A 16,522-nucleotide genomic window follows, 5' to 3' on the forward strand; every position below is an offset into this window, starting at 1 on the left:
GTACCGATCTGATATTAACGCAAGTAACAAGTTTCATAGTCTTCAAGAATGAATTTCTACAAATTAATCATAGGCATTAAGCTTAGATTGTTCAACTTATGACACATGGGGATGGTTTATTCTATTCTCTATTGATTTGAGAATTGAAGGATTTTTGATTGGGTGAGTTCAAATCAAAGAAAGTTTTTTGGTCTATCTTATTTTCTTTTTATTCATCGTTTTCAGATGTAATTGAAGGAAAAGAGGGAAGATTTCGTAAGACTTTGCTTGGTAAACGGGTCAATTATTCGGGATGTTCTGTGATTGTTGTAGGTCCCTCACTTTCATTACATCGATATGGATTGCCTCGCGAAATAGCAATAGAGCTTAATAAGACATTTGTAATTCATGGTTTAATTAGACAACACTTTGCTTTGAATATAGGAGTTGCTAAGAGTAAAATTCAGGAAAAAAAGTCGGTTGTATGGGAAATACTTCAAGAAGTTATGCAAGGGCATCCCGTATTACTGAATAGGACGCCTACTCTGTAAACTGTCTACTTGAGACTGTCCCTTGGCCCGTACGTCCTGATACAAGGTTAGAATTCTAGTTCTTCTAGAGTGGTATCTCGTTGAAGACTTGGGCCTCTCACCACCCCCCCCCCCCTCTTTCTCCTCCTCCTCCTCCTCCTCCTCGTCGCAAACAAGCCCAGTTTCTAAAGCAGTTTCTAGCAGTTGAAAAAAGGTTTGCTTCCCTCTACCTAACAAGCAAAGGCTAGAGCACACTGCTGCTCTTGTGCCTAAAAGAGATTAGCTTTTCCAATATAATCTAAATTACGGGATTGAAAATTCAAACTTGAGTACAGATAAAGAAGCACACTACTCTAGTCAACTTTGTCAAGCTATGTCTGGGCTATGCAATCTCAGTCTTTTAGATTGCAGCCAAAAAAATTTCTCAATTTCTTTCTTTAAATCTAAATCAATTTGATCCATGTGTTTTTTTTTTTTTTTTTTTTTCCCCAAAGATTTCTAAGATAAGCAATTTTGCTGCACGGTTAAAAGAGTAAAATATCACAACAAAACTCAGATCTCAATTAAGACATGAGATAGTGGCTGCATATTATACTTTTATTGGTTCAAAATACAAACATTTCTCTAAAATAATATGCTATTATGGACTTAATTACTACATGGAAATATAGATAAATATGGGCTTAAATTGGAAAAACTATTTTCGTAATCAAATTAGGCTCATAGATGATTGTGGATCAAAGACTCTGGACCTCTCTTCTTCCTCTATAATGGTGTTGATCATTATGGCAACTTGGTCCATGCTCGGCCTAACCTCCGCAGAACGGTTCACACACTTTATAGCCACCTGCAGCAGGTTCACCATCCTCTCCTCACTCGCATATTCCGACATTAGGGTTTTGTCAAACACTTCTGCAGTCCATTCCTCTCGAACCACTGAGTGAACCCAAACCATCAGATCCACGCCGTTATGCTGCACAAGTTTGCCCGTGAGTAGCTCAAGAAGGATCACACCAAACCCGTAAATGTCCCCGTCGAAGGCGCTTGAGGTACTGCTGGTCCTAGAAGCCTTGCGCGGTGTTTGGTTGTCTAAATCTTTGATTACCATGAGGCCGTATTCACTTATGCAGGGCTCCATTTTATTGTTGAGCAAGACGTTGGAAGATTTTAAGTTGCCGTGCGCAATCCCCTCTGCGCGAAGCTCCTTATGCATGAAAGCTAAAGCTTCTGCTATGCGAGCAGCAACGGAGAGCCTGCTGCTCCAGTCAAATGCTTGGCCCCTATGGCTTCCTGTTACTACAGGGTAGAATCATTCTACATAAAGAAAACAGAAAACCAGGCTTCGAATCTTGTTTTTTTTTCTAGCAAGTAATATATTGTCACATCACATGTTACATCATTTCGTAACTAAAGTTAGTGTACAACAAAACAATGAGGAAATGATTTCCTTGCAATTCATTTTAATTTTGTTCCTTAATTTTCTTTTGATATAAAATAAAAATACTAGTGTGGACTAGGGGAAAAGAGGCCCAAAGAAATCATTTCACAAATAACAAAATATCTATATATTTTATGAAAATATGCAAAAAGTTTTTACCATGGATGAGTCTGAAGAGGCTTCCATTCTCTTGATACTCGTACACCAGAAGCTTCTCTTGTTTCGAAGCGTAAAAGGCAAGAACCGGCAGCACATTCTGGTGCTTAGCCTGGTACAACCTCTCCATTCTCTTCTTAAAATCGCTACCTGAAATCGCCCAATCTATCCTTTTCACCACCAGTACCATCCCCTCCTCGAAGATGACCTTGTAGAGACTGCCATACTTGCCTCTCCCAAGCAACTCGGCAGGGGCCCTGAGCAAGTCCTCGAACTTCAATCCATCCACCACAGGGCTCGTGAGGACGATAAGTGAAGACAAAACCATATTAGTGCTCTGGCTCTCATCATCTGACATTGTGACAGAATAATTGGACTTGCTCAATCCTCCCTTGAACTCACTTGATGCTGCACTAATTTTGCTCACGCTTTCATCGACTGCCGAAACTTTGTTCGCGGCATCAACCTTTTTAGCTTCCTTTTTGTTCTTTGTACATATTTTGAAAAATACTAGCACAATAAAAACCAATGCCAAAATAGCATATCCTATGTATAATATCACTTGATTTTTTGAGACACCCTTGGAATTTTTCGAGTTCCCATCCGTTGTCAAGGATGACGACAGACACTTGTTTGCCAGTGGATCTCCACACAACTCTGAGTTTCCCACGAAGCTGTTTGCTTGGACAAAGCCTTTCGTGTTAGGGATTGGTCCTTGGAACTTGTTGTTAGAGACATTGAACTTGTCGAAATGGGAGAAGTCAAAATTCGGAATCAGCCCAGTAAGCTGATTGTTGGAAAAATCGAGCGTTTTGAGGTTGTTCAGTGCAGTAAGGGACTCAGGGAGGGTACCTGAAAGACGGTTGTTGCTGACAGTGAATTGAGTGAGCTGATTGCAGTGTCCAATCTCACCTGAAATTTGTCCAGCAATGTTGTTGTCATCAAGGGCAAGGGTGGTAAGAGAAGCCGCGAGAGGTTTCGTGTTGCAAAGCGAAGCAGCATCAAACGCGCCGGTGAGATTTTGGCCATTGAGGAAGAGTTTTGTGACAGTAATGTTGGGAGAGTCACAGTCCACATTCTGCCAATGGTCCTTGCAGGGATCAGAGGATGGATTCCAACCCCACGAGAGGCCGGGTTCGACACCATTAGAAATCTTCGCAAGGAAGATGATGAGTGAGTTCTTGACTTCAACTTCCACAGAATGCGTTCTGTGGAGGACGAGGGAGAACGAAAAGAAGATTACCAAGACAAAGATTCTATTCATTTTTTTTACAAATATCGATCTAGCGTTCGTACGTGTAAAAGGGCTTGCAATAAGTGGGATTGAGGAAGAACAAACTCTCAAGGGTGATGTGGTTTGCCGACTCTATACAATGAGAGCTTGGCTTCTTATTGTTTACCTTGATGTTAGGGACTTAGGAGATAAAGCCATTGGCCAGCTAAGGTTAAGTAGTTATTTGAAAAATATATGGCGCCGGCAGACTAATGACGGGTGGAAATGTGTTGCCAGCTCCCTTGGAACAATGATTTTGGGGGTGACAAAGTCTTATTTTATTTTGTAATTACTTATTAATGTTTAATTAGTGTAATTTTCGGACAACTGTTAATGTGAATGAGAAATACTTAAAAGAATTAAACTTTACAAGAAAATTGTAGTAATTTTCACACTCCCGTTTAATCCTTATGCGCTCTTTCTCTTTGTTGGTCACTTAATCTCCTTTGGTTTATTAAATCTAAAGGCTAATAGCAGCACATGAAAACAAAAAGCAAGTTCGTAAATACTTTTAAAAAAAATTCTTTATCAACCATGTTAACATTGGTATAATATTAGTTGTTCTTGGAAAGAGAAAAAATTACTTATAACAATAATGCAATTGTGGCGATATCAATCTAGCGTTATCATATAAGACTTGGAAAAAAATAAGTCGATGCTTGATTAATTTGACCTATAGTCGCACTGAGGTAAGTTACTCTCCCGTCTAAAGCCATTGGTGAAGTTGATCTTGTCAAAAAGTCACCTTACAATTCTTGAAGATTTTATGATTCAATGGCTGAGACGTATTCATCAAGCGTTGATCCATCCAACAGGGACTGCCATGCAGTACAACTGTACAAAAACAATGCAAAATAATTAGGTCACTATCCTATAGTGCTGCACTTGTTTAACTAACAATGATTGTCTATTTTATATTCTTCCGTGGCTTTCATGCTTATCTCTTAATTAATTACTAGCTATTGCCTATCTAGGGGGCTCATCGCATCGACTGCAACTTTGGCCTGAGGGAGTATTAAAGTTCACAAAACTCAAAGCATAAGACAAATTAATTTAGATGAGCTCAGGCTTGAAGTCGATATTTCTGAAACAGATTCGAATCATCATGTTTACAGTATCTCATTCGGCTCAAATATAAAATAGACAATCTGATGATGCCAAACTTTGACACTTCCCATCTCATTGCGCACCTGTCACCGAGTGTTTTACTTGATCGTGTGTCTCTGTCTTTTATTTTGTGACGTGACGAGAAATAGTAAATATGTGTGATGTGACATGTATTTATACCCAGGGCCGCACAAAATTTTCTCGGTAACTCCAAGTGGTTGAATTTTTACAAATTCTTTACTTAATAACGAAGCCGAAACTGGATATCCGAATCATTTTATACTAACTTAATATATCGTACTGTTTGTTTTCAAGATCCAATTTACCAGCATATATAAATAGCATTTGGGGAGATGCATGTTATCATCACCACGAAGCAGCCTGTTCGTCTTTGATATCCTCATCATCAAATCCTACATCACATAAAGTTAATTAAGAGATCACTAATTCATCCCAAACGTTTAGTTTTATATGAAATAAATTTCAGCTACAATTGATTGTAATAGTACATGGACCGAGTTGCTAAGGCATTGTACTTCTTTTTGTATTCAAGTTTGAATCTTCATATAATTTAGATTAGAATATCATTCCGTAAAAGAAAAATGCATGGGACCAGAAAAGTTTCCACAAGCCAATACCTCTCATGAACTACAACACCAAATCGAGATAATTTGATTTGAAAGAGTGAAAATTAATAGTCTAGACTGCAATAAGAAGAAGAAGCAAACCTAACCTTCCAGTTCCTGTTCACACTGATTTCAGTAACTTAAGAGCTTTCATCTATCCATAAACGCTTTTTTAGCCTCAGTTTTTGGTTTGCACATTCAAGCGTTGAATAAGGCCTTAGAATGGCTTTCCTCTATTCGGGATCGAAACCTTAATGGTTGATCCTCCCGCAATAGTTGCAGCAGCTAGATATGATCCAAGTTGCTTGCACATTGTCGAGTAACTTAGACACACAAATTCATAACCACATCACTAAGCTTCAAGAGCCCCGTGAAAGTTTGCCAGCATGTTTCTAGGACAAGGCAATATCTGCAGAAGTTTTTGTATCAAATTCAAATACACAATAAAACATTTTGTACGTGAAAGTTTATATAGTTACCAAATATTGTACTCTCCAAGATTGATTGATTGGTTGATGACATCCAGGCATACAGAACCAAAATTTTCAAATTAAAAACGCGATCCCAATCGACTTAAAACAACTGACCTAGGCGCAGTACATTGACAGATTTCGTAACAGACAACACAAGAATTCGAACATTCGCCTAGAAATATCAGCAAGATAAAAGGAAAAGGTCAGAATCTACTAGACCTATTCTTATCATTTTTTATCCCCTCCTCTCATACATTACTTTTTGTCTTATTATCTCTATAAAAAAATCAATATAAGATGTTGATGTAACTTAATCGTGACTGTTCAAATAGGAGAACATAGAATAGTAAAGAAATTAGGAAGATAGAGAATCCTCATCTCTTTTGACATTCGCCTACAAATATCAGCGAGAAAAAGGAAAAGGTCAGGAACCTACTCTTTTCTTTGTCTCTTTGCAAACGTGCATACTGCTGGAAGGTCAGTTGTACATTGGGTTTCATTAATTGGTACTGTTCAACTGTCTCTAATTAAAAAAAAAAGTTTTTTTTTTTTTTTAAAGCAAGCGTATAGCTGCATCTGCTTTCTCTTGTTTTTGATCCATAATTTTGAAAAAAAAATTTCTTTACTAAATACAATTAAGATCTCAACTTTTTTTTAGAAGTTGCTTTAAAAAAAATTGACGTAATCCCCAAACTAGCCCTAATTTCCTCTCTTTTCTGCTTTTCTCCTTCCCAGTCTCTATTTTCTTTGTGAATATTTGCCGTCTAGGTCCGAATGCGGTGGTTTGGGGATGTGGTTCTGCCACTGGGGTTTTTGGGTGGGTCCTGTAGGTTGGAGTGGTTGGGATTTTAGAAGGTAGTCCTGAGGTTAACCAATTTTGGGTAAGGGGGTGTTCTGGATTGTGGCGTTGGATGGCTTTTCCAACAAAAAATAAATTAAAACTTTTAATTTATTTTCAGTTTTTATTATTCTAATTAAAAAAAATAGTTGAATTGATGCAAGGACTTTTAAAGAATATTAATTGGTGGGAAAACAAGATTTTTATTTTTAATTTATATATTTTAACTTTTTATGTGGGATGAGAATATAACATCGTGAACAAATAAAGTGAGTTGCTCTAGCAGTTCTATTTTAAGAAAGAATGCAGTCATTGGCACTAAGGAACAGGTGTCAAGAGATGTTAAGCCACATGGCAGACAACATGGGTGACACATCATATGATGAAGTGTCAGACCTGTTTTGATATAGATGTGGAAGGATAATATCTTCAGAGAGTGCTTTCCGCACATACTTTTATACTTCTCATGTATTTTCTTTTAAAAAGTTTTGGCACTAGATGAAATGAATTGGAAAAATCAATGGACATAACAAGAATATATGAGAAGTAAAAAAAAAAAAAAATGTATGAATATCAATATCCTATCTTAATAAAGCAGTTCTGGAGTTGCAATCACTTTAGTGGAAGAATTTTCAAATCAAAATCATTGAAAATTAATTAACTAATACCTTCCACATTGGTTATAGTGAGTGTAATACTTATATAGGAATAAGACATGTGAGTTTTGATTCGTATTCTGCTATTGTTATAAAAGTGGGAGTTTAATAAATGACTTATATATATAAATTTAAAGACCCATTTACTTTTGGCTAAATTTTTTTCTTGATTCCTGTGGTGAGACACTACTTTTAAATCGACCCATGTGATAAAAAAAGTGTTAATCTTAACCCTGTGGTGAAGTTCGTTATCAATCGTAGTCCAAATTGAAATTTTTGTCAAAATCTCATCTACATGCAGGGCTAAAATGGTCATTCCATTCTTTTTTCTTTTCTTTTTAGTAATTCCACTTTTTTATAATCAACAAAAATAGAAGGAAAAAAAAAAAAAAAAACAAAGAAATCCCTCCCCAATCCCTATCATTGTCACCACAACCACAACGACCACCCACCACCTTCCCCCTCTCTCTCACATAACCCTAGCCGTCCCTTCCACCATTGTTCTTCTTAAAATAAAACTAAATTCAATGTTTGCATATATAATAACTTATATTCTAATCTAAATGCGGCGATGTCTTTGTGATTTTTTAAATCTTGATTTTGGACTCTTGGCTATCTTGAAAAGAGAAAGTTTGATAATATGAACCTTGTAATTTTATTGTTTATTTATTCTTTTATTGTAGCTCTAAAAGTTTTAAAAATAAAAAATAAAATTTATGTCCATTCAGCGCTTTATGATTGGTTGATGGAATCAATAAAAACGAAAAAACAATTTTATCCCTACAAATTATAGAAGAATGAAGAAAAATCTAATTTGGACTATGATTGATAACAAATTTCACCGCAGGATTACAATTAATAGCTTTTTCACCATAAATGTCTATTTAAAAGTAGGGTATCACCACAAGGATCATGACAAAAATTTGGCCTTACTTTTTATTTATTTTTTATTCTATGATTGGACAAAAAATAAGAATCAGTACATTCAGATGGAAGGAGTTTAATTCTCATATTGTTAATATCTCCAACTTTCCAGTCTACTGCAAAACGCTTAAGAGCAAATTCATTTAATCTGGGGTGGGTGGGTTTTGTGAGTTTATTCTTGTCCACAAATCTTAAATTAATCCAGAATTTAGCATAATAATCATTATCCACAAACAATGGCAAGATTGATTTTTAATATGCCTGTTTTGTACGCTTCTTTGTCAGTACTTAAAGAGTTTGGTAGAGAGAGAGAGAGAGAGAGAGAGAGAGCAGAAGAGAGCATGGATATGCAGGTAGGTTGCAGGTGGGGTGTTTTGTTACCTGTTGTGGCTATGGTGACGGTGGAGTTCACAGACGTCGGCGTAACGACTGTAAGCAAAGCAGCAATGTCAAGAGGAATGAGCAGTTATGTTTTTGTTGTTTACTCTAACGCCCTTGCTGCCATCTTTCTCCTTCCTTGCTTCATTTTACAGTAATAATTCTCTTCTCAGTTCTCACATCCATTCATTTCATATCTTCTCTGCAGTTCATCAGTGATTACTTTTACCTTAAGGTAAAACAATGACATTTCTTCCGTTTACTCTCTCTGTCTCTGCAGAAAGAAGCCGGCCGCTTCTCTTCCTCTTTCGCTCCTTTGCGGACTCTTCCTCCTTGGCTTAATTGGGTAAGAATATTGTGTCATTTTGTTCTGTTTGCTTAATTATAATCTGCGTAATGAATGCTCTCATCGCTAGATCAATTTCGTACTGCTATCGAAATCTTATGTGACAAGGAAGATTGTTGCAGGAGTTCGAGCCTGATATTAGCATATAATGGCATCAACTACAGCTCACCAACAGTTTCATCAGCAATGGGAAACCTCATACCAATTTTTACCTTCGTACTGGCGGTCATTTTTAGGTATGGAACCCTTTCTTTACTTTCTTATGCACACATCGCGTGTTTGCATTTTCTTATAACTTCTTTCAAAACTATATAGGATTGAAAAGCTGGATTTAAGGAAATCAAGCACTCGAGCCAAATTGTTGGGCACTATTGTATCGGTATCTGGTGCTTTCATAGTGATCCTTTATAAGGGCTTGGCAATCTTAAAGTTCAAGGGTTTATCACCACCAAACTTTTCTAACCAGCACTTCGTGTCGCAGCAGACAAATTGGGTCTTTGGGGGTTTTCTCCTTGCTCTGTCTTGCCTTTTGGCTGCTATATGGAACATTGTGCAGGTACCCTGCAATCCGCGAGATTCTACCTTGTAATCGGGGGATATATCCTCAGGTCACATGATGAGCAAGACACTCACATGGCATATTTCCCCGATTACATGCAAGTTTTTCTTCTGCAATCCAATTAATATATTCATTACATTATCATGGAAAGTTCACTTAGAAACTGAGTTTTCAGTTTTCCCCATCTCTCAGGCACCCATTGTTAACAACTTTCCATCAAAGGTGACCATAGTATTCTTCTACATCTTTTTCGTCACAATCCAAACTACAATATATTCCCTAATTGTGGAAAGGAATCCAAATTCTTGGGTATTAAGGCCCGACATTGAGATGATCGCCATTGTCTGCTCCGTAAGAATAACTATAAACCTTAATTTGATTGTGATGGAACTTGTTTCACGGTGATTATGAATTGATGTGTTCTGATTTACATTATTTTAGGCTATGTTTGGGAGTGTCTTTCGTACCGCTGTTCATGTTTGGTGCTTGCAGCAAAACGGGCCAATCTTTGTAACCATGTTCAGGCCGTTGGGAGTTGCCATTGCAGCAGCCATGGTGGTCATCTTCCTCGGTGAATTGCTTCACCTTGGCAGGTTTTATTTATATCTCATTCATTAAATTCAACTCAACATTCCCAGATTAAGCATTTGCATGGTTAATCGAATGACCTATACATGTTAATATCTATGTCTATGGCAGTGTAATTGGATCAATCATTATTGCAATTGGATTTTATGCTATGATATGGGGACAAATCAAAGAACAGAAAATCGCTATGGAGAATGAAGTCCACAGCTCGGCATCAGCCACCCAACAGGCTCCACTTTTGCCGTGCAGAGTGGCGGAAGATCAATGACAAAGAAACTTGCAAAAATTTGTTCATGAATAGGATGAGAAAGAGGTCCCTTCGGGGATATCAAATAAAATTAGAACGATACAGAGGATATGATGAAAAAGAATTGAGCTTCAAATTTATTTAGAGGGGTAAATGGGATTTAAACTTGTAAAAGGTGTGAGGTGGATTTAAGAAAAGTGCTAATACATCGATCCTAATATCTTATCTTTCCACTCATCTTATATTTCGACCCACCATACAAAGTAAATAAAAACCCATACTATTTTCCCACCCATTGTTATTCCCAAAGCACCCTTACCCCCAACACCCTGCTCATTGGCCTCCTATTCCGATCATTACTGCCCGATCAATGCTTGATTTCCTTCTCATGTAACATGTTCTCCATTCTATTTTCAATTCTTTGAATAATATTACCAAATATGATTGAAGTGTTGGCTTTCATTGCTACATTCATTGGTATAAATAATTAGTTTGAGTTACAAGAGTCCTACTGGGATACTGAGTTCCCATAATCCCATCTATACTCAATGCACAAGATTACAATTATCACATCTTTGACAGATTACAATATACTTCTAATTAACATGGGACTCTTGTTTAACAATTTTGAAACACAATAGAAAGAAAAATGTGGAGCTCTTCAGTCACTTGATACAATCATACACATATGCTGCACTTCCATTGTAATTTGCATGCTTTGCCTGTGCCTAGCTAGCGGGTTTGGCAGTGGCATCTCAATCCGCAATAACCGACTTCCCTCCAAATGCCTCATCCCCTTCCTCTCTCTCCTCGCCATTCACCGACACAAAGTGACAAAAACATGACCCTCACTTGTATCACCTATCCACAAGATCCAGTCCGTCTCATAACCTTGATCAAAATAGCATGCTTAATCATGTTGTCCATTCTGGAGGTTGAAGTTTCGGAAAAGATTGAGAGGGCTCGGAGGCGACAATAAAGCGGGGTGTGAGCGGTGTGCTAAATCGCTAGGGACGAGGGAATGATACTTCCTTTTTTACTGTCCTTATATGTCATTTTATGAGAGGATAAATTAGTCCTTAAAACTTTAATAAAAAGTGGTAACACTCTCTAAGAATTAGTGGGGACTTTAATTTGTATGTTGAATAGTCCTGCACTTGCTTCATTTTGTCTTGGGGAATCATCACGATTGGTTTTGTAGGAAAGAGACAACAATTTGATTAATTATTATCGTGCCACAAAAGGTGACAATATTTTTAATATTTGTTACCAATAAGTTAACCTTTCCCTTTCCTCTCTGGTCATCCATATATCATATGAAAGTTTCATCCTGGAAAATATGCCTGCTTTCTATGTATCTTGTTTTACTTTGTGATTAGTTAGGGGGGGGGGGGGGAGAGAGAGAGAGAGAGATGCAGATGGAGATGGAGATAGGTTGTACATGTATGTGGGGTGTGTTACCTTTCGCAGGCATGGTAACTATGGAGTTCGTAGACGTGGGCATAGCAACCATAAGCAAAGCAGCAATGTCAAGAGGAATGAGCAGCTATGTTTTTGCTGTTTACTCCAACGCCTTTGCTACCGTCTTTCTCCTTCCTTTTTTCATTTTACAGTAATAATTTTCCTCTCACACCCTTTCAGTTCATACACACACACATATACTGTTTATTTTTACTCAATGTAATATATAATGACATATTTCATTACTCTGCAGAAAGAAGCCGATTTCTCTTCCTCTTTCATTCCTTTGTAGACTTTTCCTCCTCGGCCTAATTGGGTAATATTTTTTAAATGTTCCCTTTGTTTTGTTTGTTCATAATCTGGGTAAAGCTTTCGTAGAGCATACAGTTTTGTGCAACTTGCAGGAGTTCGGCTATGCTATTGGCGTATAGTGGCATCTACTACAGCTCCCCAACACTTTCATCAGCAATATCAAATCTCTCACCAATTTTTACCTTCATACTGGCAATCATTTTTAGGTAGTAAGGGCTTTTGTTTTGTTTTTTTTTTTTTTTTTTTAATCCTCTCCTCTATGTACACATCAGATGAATTACTATTACCTTTCATTTTTTTTTTCCTGAACTAGGATGGAAACACTGGATTTAAGGAGAGCAAGCAGTCAAGGAAAATTGTTGGGCACTCTAGTGTCGGTATCTGGGGCGTTTGTCGTTGTCCTATACAAGGGATCGATAATCCTAAAGTTAAAGGCTGTATCAACCCCCGACTTCCTTCACCCGCACTTGATCATCTCAGAACAGACAATGTGGGTCTGTGGAGGTCTTGTACTTACAATGGGTTGCTTCTTTGGTGCATTATGGAACATCACTCTGGTACGTATTGGTTACCTTCATTTATGATTAATAGCTAGAGACGGATATATCACTTGCAAACCAACAAACTCCCACTCTGACCTTTATTTTTTTTCCCTGATCTGTCAGACATCCATTGTTACGAACTATCCATCAAAGGCAACCTTTGCATTCTTCTACAAGTTCTTTATGACCATCCAATGCACAATATTTTCTCTAATTCTGGAAAGGAACCCAACTGCTTGGGTGTTAAGGCCCGACTTCGAGATGGGCACCATTATCTGCTCAGTGAGAAGAACTATAAACTTGATTCTTGAAAATGTTGCTATTTAAGTATCTTTTATGTTTAGGATTGATATATACCAGCTTTTGATTATTTAGGCTGTATTGGGGAGTGTCTTTCGTCTTGGAGTCTATTCATGGTGCGTGCAACAAAAGGGACCGATCTTTGTATCCATGTTCAAGCCCTTGGGTGTTGTCATTGCAGCATTCATGGTGGTCATCTTCCTGGGCGACGCGCTTCACCTTGGCAGGTAACGGGTTTTATTCATATCTACTTCATTAGATTTATGATCAAGGCAGAAATTATATCGGTTGAAATTTGTCTGTGGCAGTGTGATTGGATCTTTGATTATTGCAATTGGATTTTATGCTATGATGTGGGCACAGAGCAAAGAAAAGAGCAATTCTATGGAGAAAGAAGTCCACAGCTCGGCATCAGCCACCCAACATGCTCCCCTTCTACAATGCAGAGCCACGGAAGATGTATGACAACTCGAGAATGAATCAACTCGAAAGGAACGTGTTTTTTTTATTGAACTCAAGGAATACGAAACTCAATGACTTTTAGCTACTGTGCACACATTACAATTTAGGGAAGAGTATGAAACATTATGAAACAAAGATGGAACTTTCTCAATAACCAAAAGATGCATGACCTAATCGACAATGCCACGTCTAAATAGTTTATCTGCCATTGTTACTACTTCGAACTTGATTAACAAGATCAGGTGCTATATCATCCACATAGTAGTACCATGCGCAATGATCTCTTCAAATAATTTTTTTGGAAGATACAGGTAACATGGGCATTGCTTTCATTGCGTCTACAAACCAAGATGTAGACTAATTTTCTCTCATATTATCTTCAATTGCCACCACTCCTACTTTACCAGATATCTTCATTCTTGATCATGTCCTTTCTCATGTGCCACATATCCAACGAAACATTCTCATCTCTGCTATACTTATTTTTTGCATGCTTTGATGCTTGACTACCCAACATATCATGCCATAAGCATTGTTGGCCTTATTGTTGTCGTCTAATATTTTTTTTGTGCTTTAGTGGCATATGTAACGACCTATCCCCAAATATTACAGTTTTTATAATTTTAAAATGTGAATTTACGATAACGCCCTTCAAGGCAAAAACATTGACTTTTGTTGACCATCTTGTCATGTCTTGTAAGATTCGTTTCCTTGGCGTATCCTTGTAGTACTCATCGTTATGAACGCGTAGGCGCAAGTGGAATTGAATTTGGAGCTAAAACGAAGATTTTACATAATTCAAAAACGTTAAGGGCATTTTGGTAATTTCACTATCGGAGATATTTCTCCACTTTGGGCCTCTCCTTGACTGACACGTGGTAGACTTTCTCCCCATTTCTAGGGGTGCCCGTTTCTCCTTCGTGCCTTCTCTCTCTCTCTGTGCTTTTCTCTCCCTTTCTCGAACCCTCTCCCTTTTTCTCCCATCTGAACTCTCTCGCTCTAATTCTCTCCTCCCTCAAACTCACTGTTTATTATTCTTTGCCAATCACCGAGGCACCACCACACTGACGAGTAAGGATCGAAAACCCTCAAATCATGTCATTATCGCTGTTTACATTATTTTCCTAACTTCCCTATGGATTTTTGTGACGGATTAACACATAAACAACGAAGAGGGGAAACTTCCCTCATTTGTCCAATGACTTTAGAGTGATTTTCCGGCCAACTCCGGCCACGGCCGAGGAAACCAAAGGTATATTTCTATCCCTCTCATTCGTAGCTTCAAATCCATATATGGCATGTTAGTTATAGTCGTGAAATTGAGCTAATCGGAGCTCGAGAATTTCCCGGACATTTTTCCAAAATCCGACCGACCCACGGCTTGAAATCGAGTCGACCCGACTTGTAATCCAAACCAGATCCAAAACCCAGCTACTGGGCCCAATCCAATAACCGTCTCAAACCTTTGGGCCATGTAACCCAAACTTTTGGGCCATTAACCCTGACCCGGATCCAACCCAGCAACCCAAAGCCCAGATTCGACCCGACCAGGACCCAATCCCAGTTTCCATGGTCGGCGTGTGGAGATCACGCCCTTTCGCAGGAGGTACTGTGCTCCGCCGCAGTGGTTGTTGTCAGTGAATTTTTTGGCGACCCATCTTGGCTCGTGCGGTGGCATGTGGTCTCCCAGGCCACCATCCCGTTGCAGCGCGTAGGGGAACCCAAGGTTCCTCCTTAGGTTTTTTGACGTGCCGAATCCGAATCTGCAGTCCGTTTTCCCAAATTCAATCGTTTTAGTAGAGTTTTATTAAATGGCCTTTATTTGTGTTAGGTGTGTCGGTGGAAATGACACCGTCTTCTCTAGTTCGAGCAGCACCCCGACAACAAAATATCTGTGAGTGGACCCCTTCTCAAATTACATATTTTTTTTATAAAATATTAGGCTTGCATGTATTGCAGATTTCATAAATTGAGTATGTTTTATATTATGTTTTACAAATTTCTATATTTATGGTTTACAAAGAATTTATGATTTATTTAAATTGCTTTTACTAAAGGTTATGAATTATTGGATTTTCGTATATGAAATTCTATGGATTTACGAATATGAATTATCATGGATTTATGTGATGAGGCTTTGAGTTTTTGAGCTCCGGATTTGATATGAGATTTTGAGATACGTTTTCGGTGATTATCTAGTGGGTTATCATACAACACATACACACAACCGAGTATGTAGACATCTATGGATATAAGGCACAGTTGTGGATATTTATGACATACTCCCAGCTTCACTAGCCACAGCTACTGTCAGTGTGTTATGTTATATGTATATGTTTCTTCTCTGGCGTAACCCAGAGTCGTACAGCTTCACCTTCGAGTGATGGTGTGACATCGCACATCGCCTAGGGGAGTGATCCTTAAATGTATTTTCCCATCCCTACCTAGCACGAGGCCTTTTGGGAGCTCACTGGCTTCGGGTTCCATGGGAACTCCGAAGTTAAGCGAGTAGCGCACGAGAGCACTCCTAGGATGGGTGACCCATCGGGAAGTTCTCGTGTGAGTTCCCAGAAACAAAACCTTGAGGGCGTGGTCGGGGCCCAAAGCGGACAATATCGTGCTATGGTGGTGGAGCGGGTCCGGGAAGTGATCCGCCCCGGGCTGGGATGTGACAAATTGGTATCAGAGCCTAACCCTGGTCGTGGTGTGCCGACGAGGACGTCGGGCCCCTAAGAGGGGTGGATTGTGACATCCCACATCGCCCAGGGGAGTGATCCTTAAATGTATTTTCCCATCCCTACCTAGCACGAGGCCTTTTGGGAGCTCACTGGCTTCGGGTTCCATGGGAACTCCGAAGTTAAGCGAGTAGCGCACGAGAGCACTCCCAGGATGGGTGACCCATCGGGAAGTTCTCGTGTGAGTTCCCAGAAACAAAATCGTGAGGGCGTGGTCGGGGCCCAAATCGGACAATATCGTGTTATGGTGGTGGAGCGGGCCCGGGAAGTGATTCGCCCCAGGCCGGGATGTGACAGATGGACCCTATATTTCTTTTCTGGCGTAACCCAAAGTCGTACAACTTCATCTTCTAATGATGGACCCACTACATATACATATATGTTTCTTCTCTGGCATAACCCAGAGTCGTATAGATTCACCTTCGAGTGATGGACCCTTATGTTCTTCACTAGCGTAACCCGATGTCGTAGAGGTTCACCTTCGGGTGATGGTTATGCCTTCAGGCCACTATGATGCCCCTAGTTGAGTACATCATTGATATGATTTACAGATGTTTACGAATTTGCCTTTGGGCAACTATATTACCATTAC

At 38.9% G+C, this 16,522-nt stretch overlaps 3 protein-coding genes across 4 annotated transcripts; 2 read left to right on the plus strand and 1 right to left on the minus strand.

Moving 5' to 3' along the window:
- Positions 1–1,071: 1,071 nt before the first annotated feature.
- On the minus strand, positions 1,072–3,504 carry LOC137738945 (putative inactive receptor kinase At2g26730). The gene is made up of 2 exons (XM_068478414.2): positions 2,107–3,504; positions 1,072–1,799 (listed from the first exon to the last, which is right to left on the minus strand). Exons 1-2 carry the CDS (start codon positions 3,365–3,367, stop codon positions 1,219–1,221), a joined length of 1,842 nt encoding a protein of 613 aa, XP_068334515.2. The 5' UTR covers positions 3,368–3,504; the 3' UTR covers positions 1,072–1,218.
- Positions 3,505–7,993: 4,489 nt separating this feature from the next.
- LOC137740907 (WAT1-related protein At5g40240) lies at positions 7,994–10,567 on the plus strand. Of its 2 annotated transcripts, XM_088700581.1 has the most exons (8): positions 7,994–8,153; positions 8,286–8,532; positions 8,659–8,724; positions 8,847–8,960; positions 9,040–9,280; positions 9,476–9,634; positions 9,725–9,876; positions 9,983–10,567. In XM_088700581.1, the coding sequence occupies exons 2-8, from the start codon at positions 8,342–8,344 to the stop codon at positions 10,137–10,139; spliced, it is 1,080 nt and encodes a 359-aa protein (XP_088556707.1). In that variant the 5' UTR covers positions 7,994–8,153; positions 8,286–8,341; the 3' UTR covers positions 10,140–10,567. The 2 variants fall into 2 exon arrangements, with proteins under 2 accessions (XP_088556707.1, XP_068336812.2); XM_068480711.2 differs by having other exon boundaries at positions 8,086–8,532.
- Positions 10,568–11,392: 825 nt separating this feature from the next.
- Positions 11,393–13,349, plus strand: LOC137738812 (WAT1-related protein At5g40240). Its single transcript, XM_068478283.2, has 7 exons — positions 11,393–11,730; positions 11,833–11,895; positions 11,984–12,097; positions 12,205–12,448; positions 12,557–12,715; positions 12,809–12,960; positions 13,042–13,349. The coding sequence occupies exons 1-7, from the start codon at positions 11,531–11,533 to the stop codon at positions 13,196–13,198; spliced, it is 1,089 nt and encodes a 362-aa protein (XP_068334384.2). The 5' UTR covers positions 11,393–11,530; the 3' UTR covers positions 13,199–13,349.
- The last annotated feature ends 3,173 nt before the right edge of the window (positions 13,350–16,522 follow it).

This window comes from Pyrus communis, chromosome 9 (assembly GCF_041283825.1).
Source record: "Pyrus communis isolate YQ-2024b chromosome 9, ASM4128382v1, whole genome shotgun sequence".
NCBI classification, from domain to species: Eukaryota; Viridiplantae; Streptophyta; class Magnoliopsida; order Rosales; family Rosaceae; genus Pyrus; species Pyrus communis.

Coding starts and splice junctions, on each gene's coding strand:
- LOC137738945 (XM_068478414.2), bottom strand. CDS start 3,367: ATGAATAGAATCTTTGTCTTGGTAATCTTCTTTTCGTTCTCCCTCGTC. Junction 1,800..2,106: donor CCTCTTCAGACTCATCCATG/GTAAAAACTTTT, acceptor CTGTAGTAACAG/GAAGCCATAGGGGCCAAGCA.
- LOC137740907 (XM_068480711.2), top strand. CDS start 8,237: ATGGCAAGATTGATTTTTAATATGCCTGTTTTGTACGCTTCTTTGTCA. Junction 8,725..8,846: donor TTCCTCCTTGGCTTAATTGG/GTAAGAATATTG, acceptor AGATTGTTGCAG/GAGTTCGAGCCTGATATTAG. Junction 9,281..9,475: donor CTATATGGAACATTGTGCAG/GTACCCTGCAAT, acceptor CCCATCTCTCAG/GCACCCATTGTTAACAACTT.
- LOC137738812 (XM_068478283.2), top strand. CDS start 11,531: ATGCAGATGGAGATGGAGATAGGTTGTACATGTATGTGGGGTGTGTTA. Junction 12,098..12,204: donor ATACTGGCAATCATTTTTAG/GTAGTAAGGGCT, acceptor TTCCTGAACTAG/GATGGAAACACTGGATTTAA. Junction 12,449..12,556: donor CATTATGGAACATCACTCTG/GTACGTATTGGT, acceptor CTGATCTGTCAG/ACATCCATTGTTACGAACTA.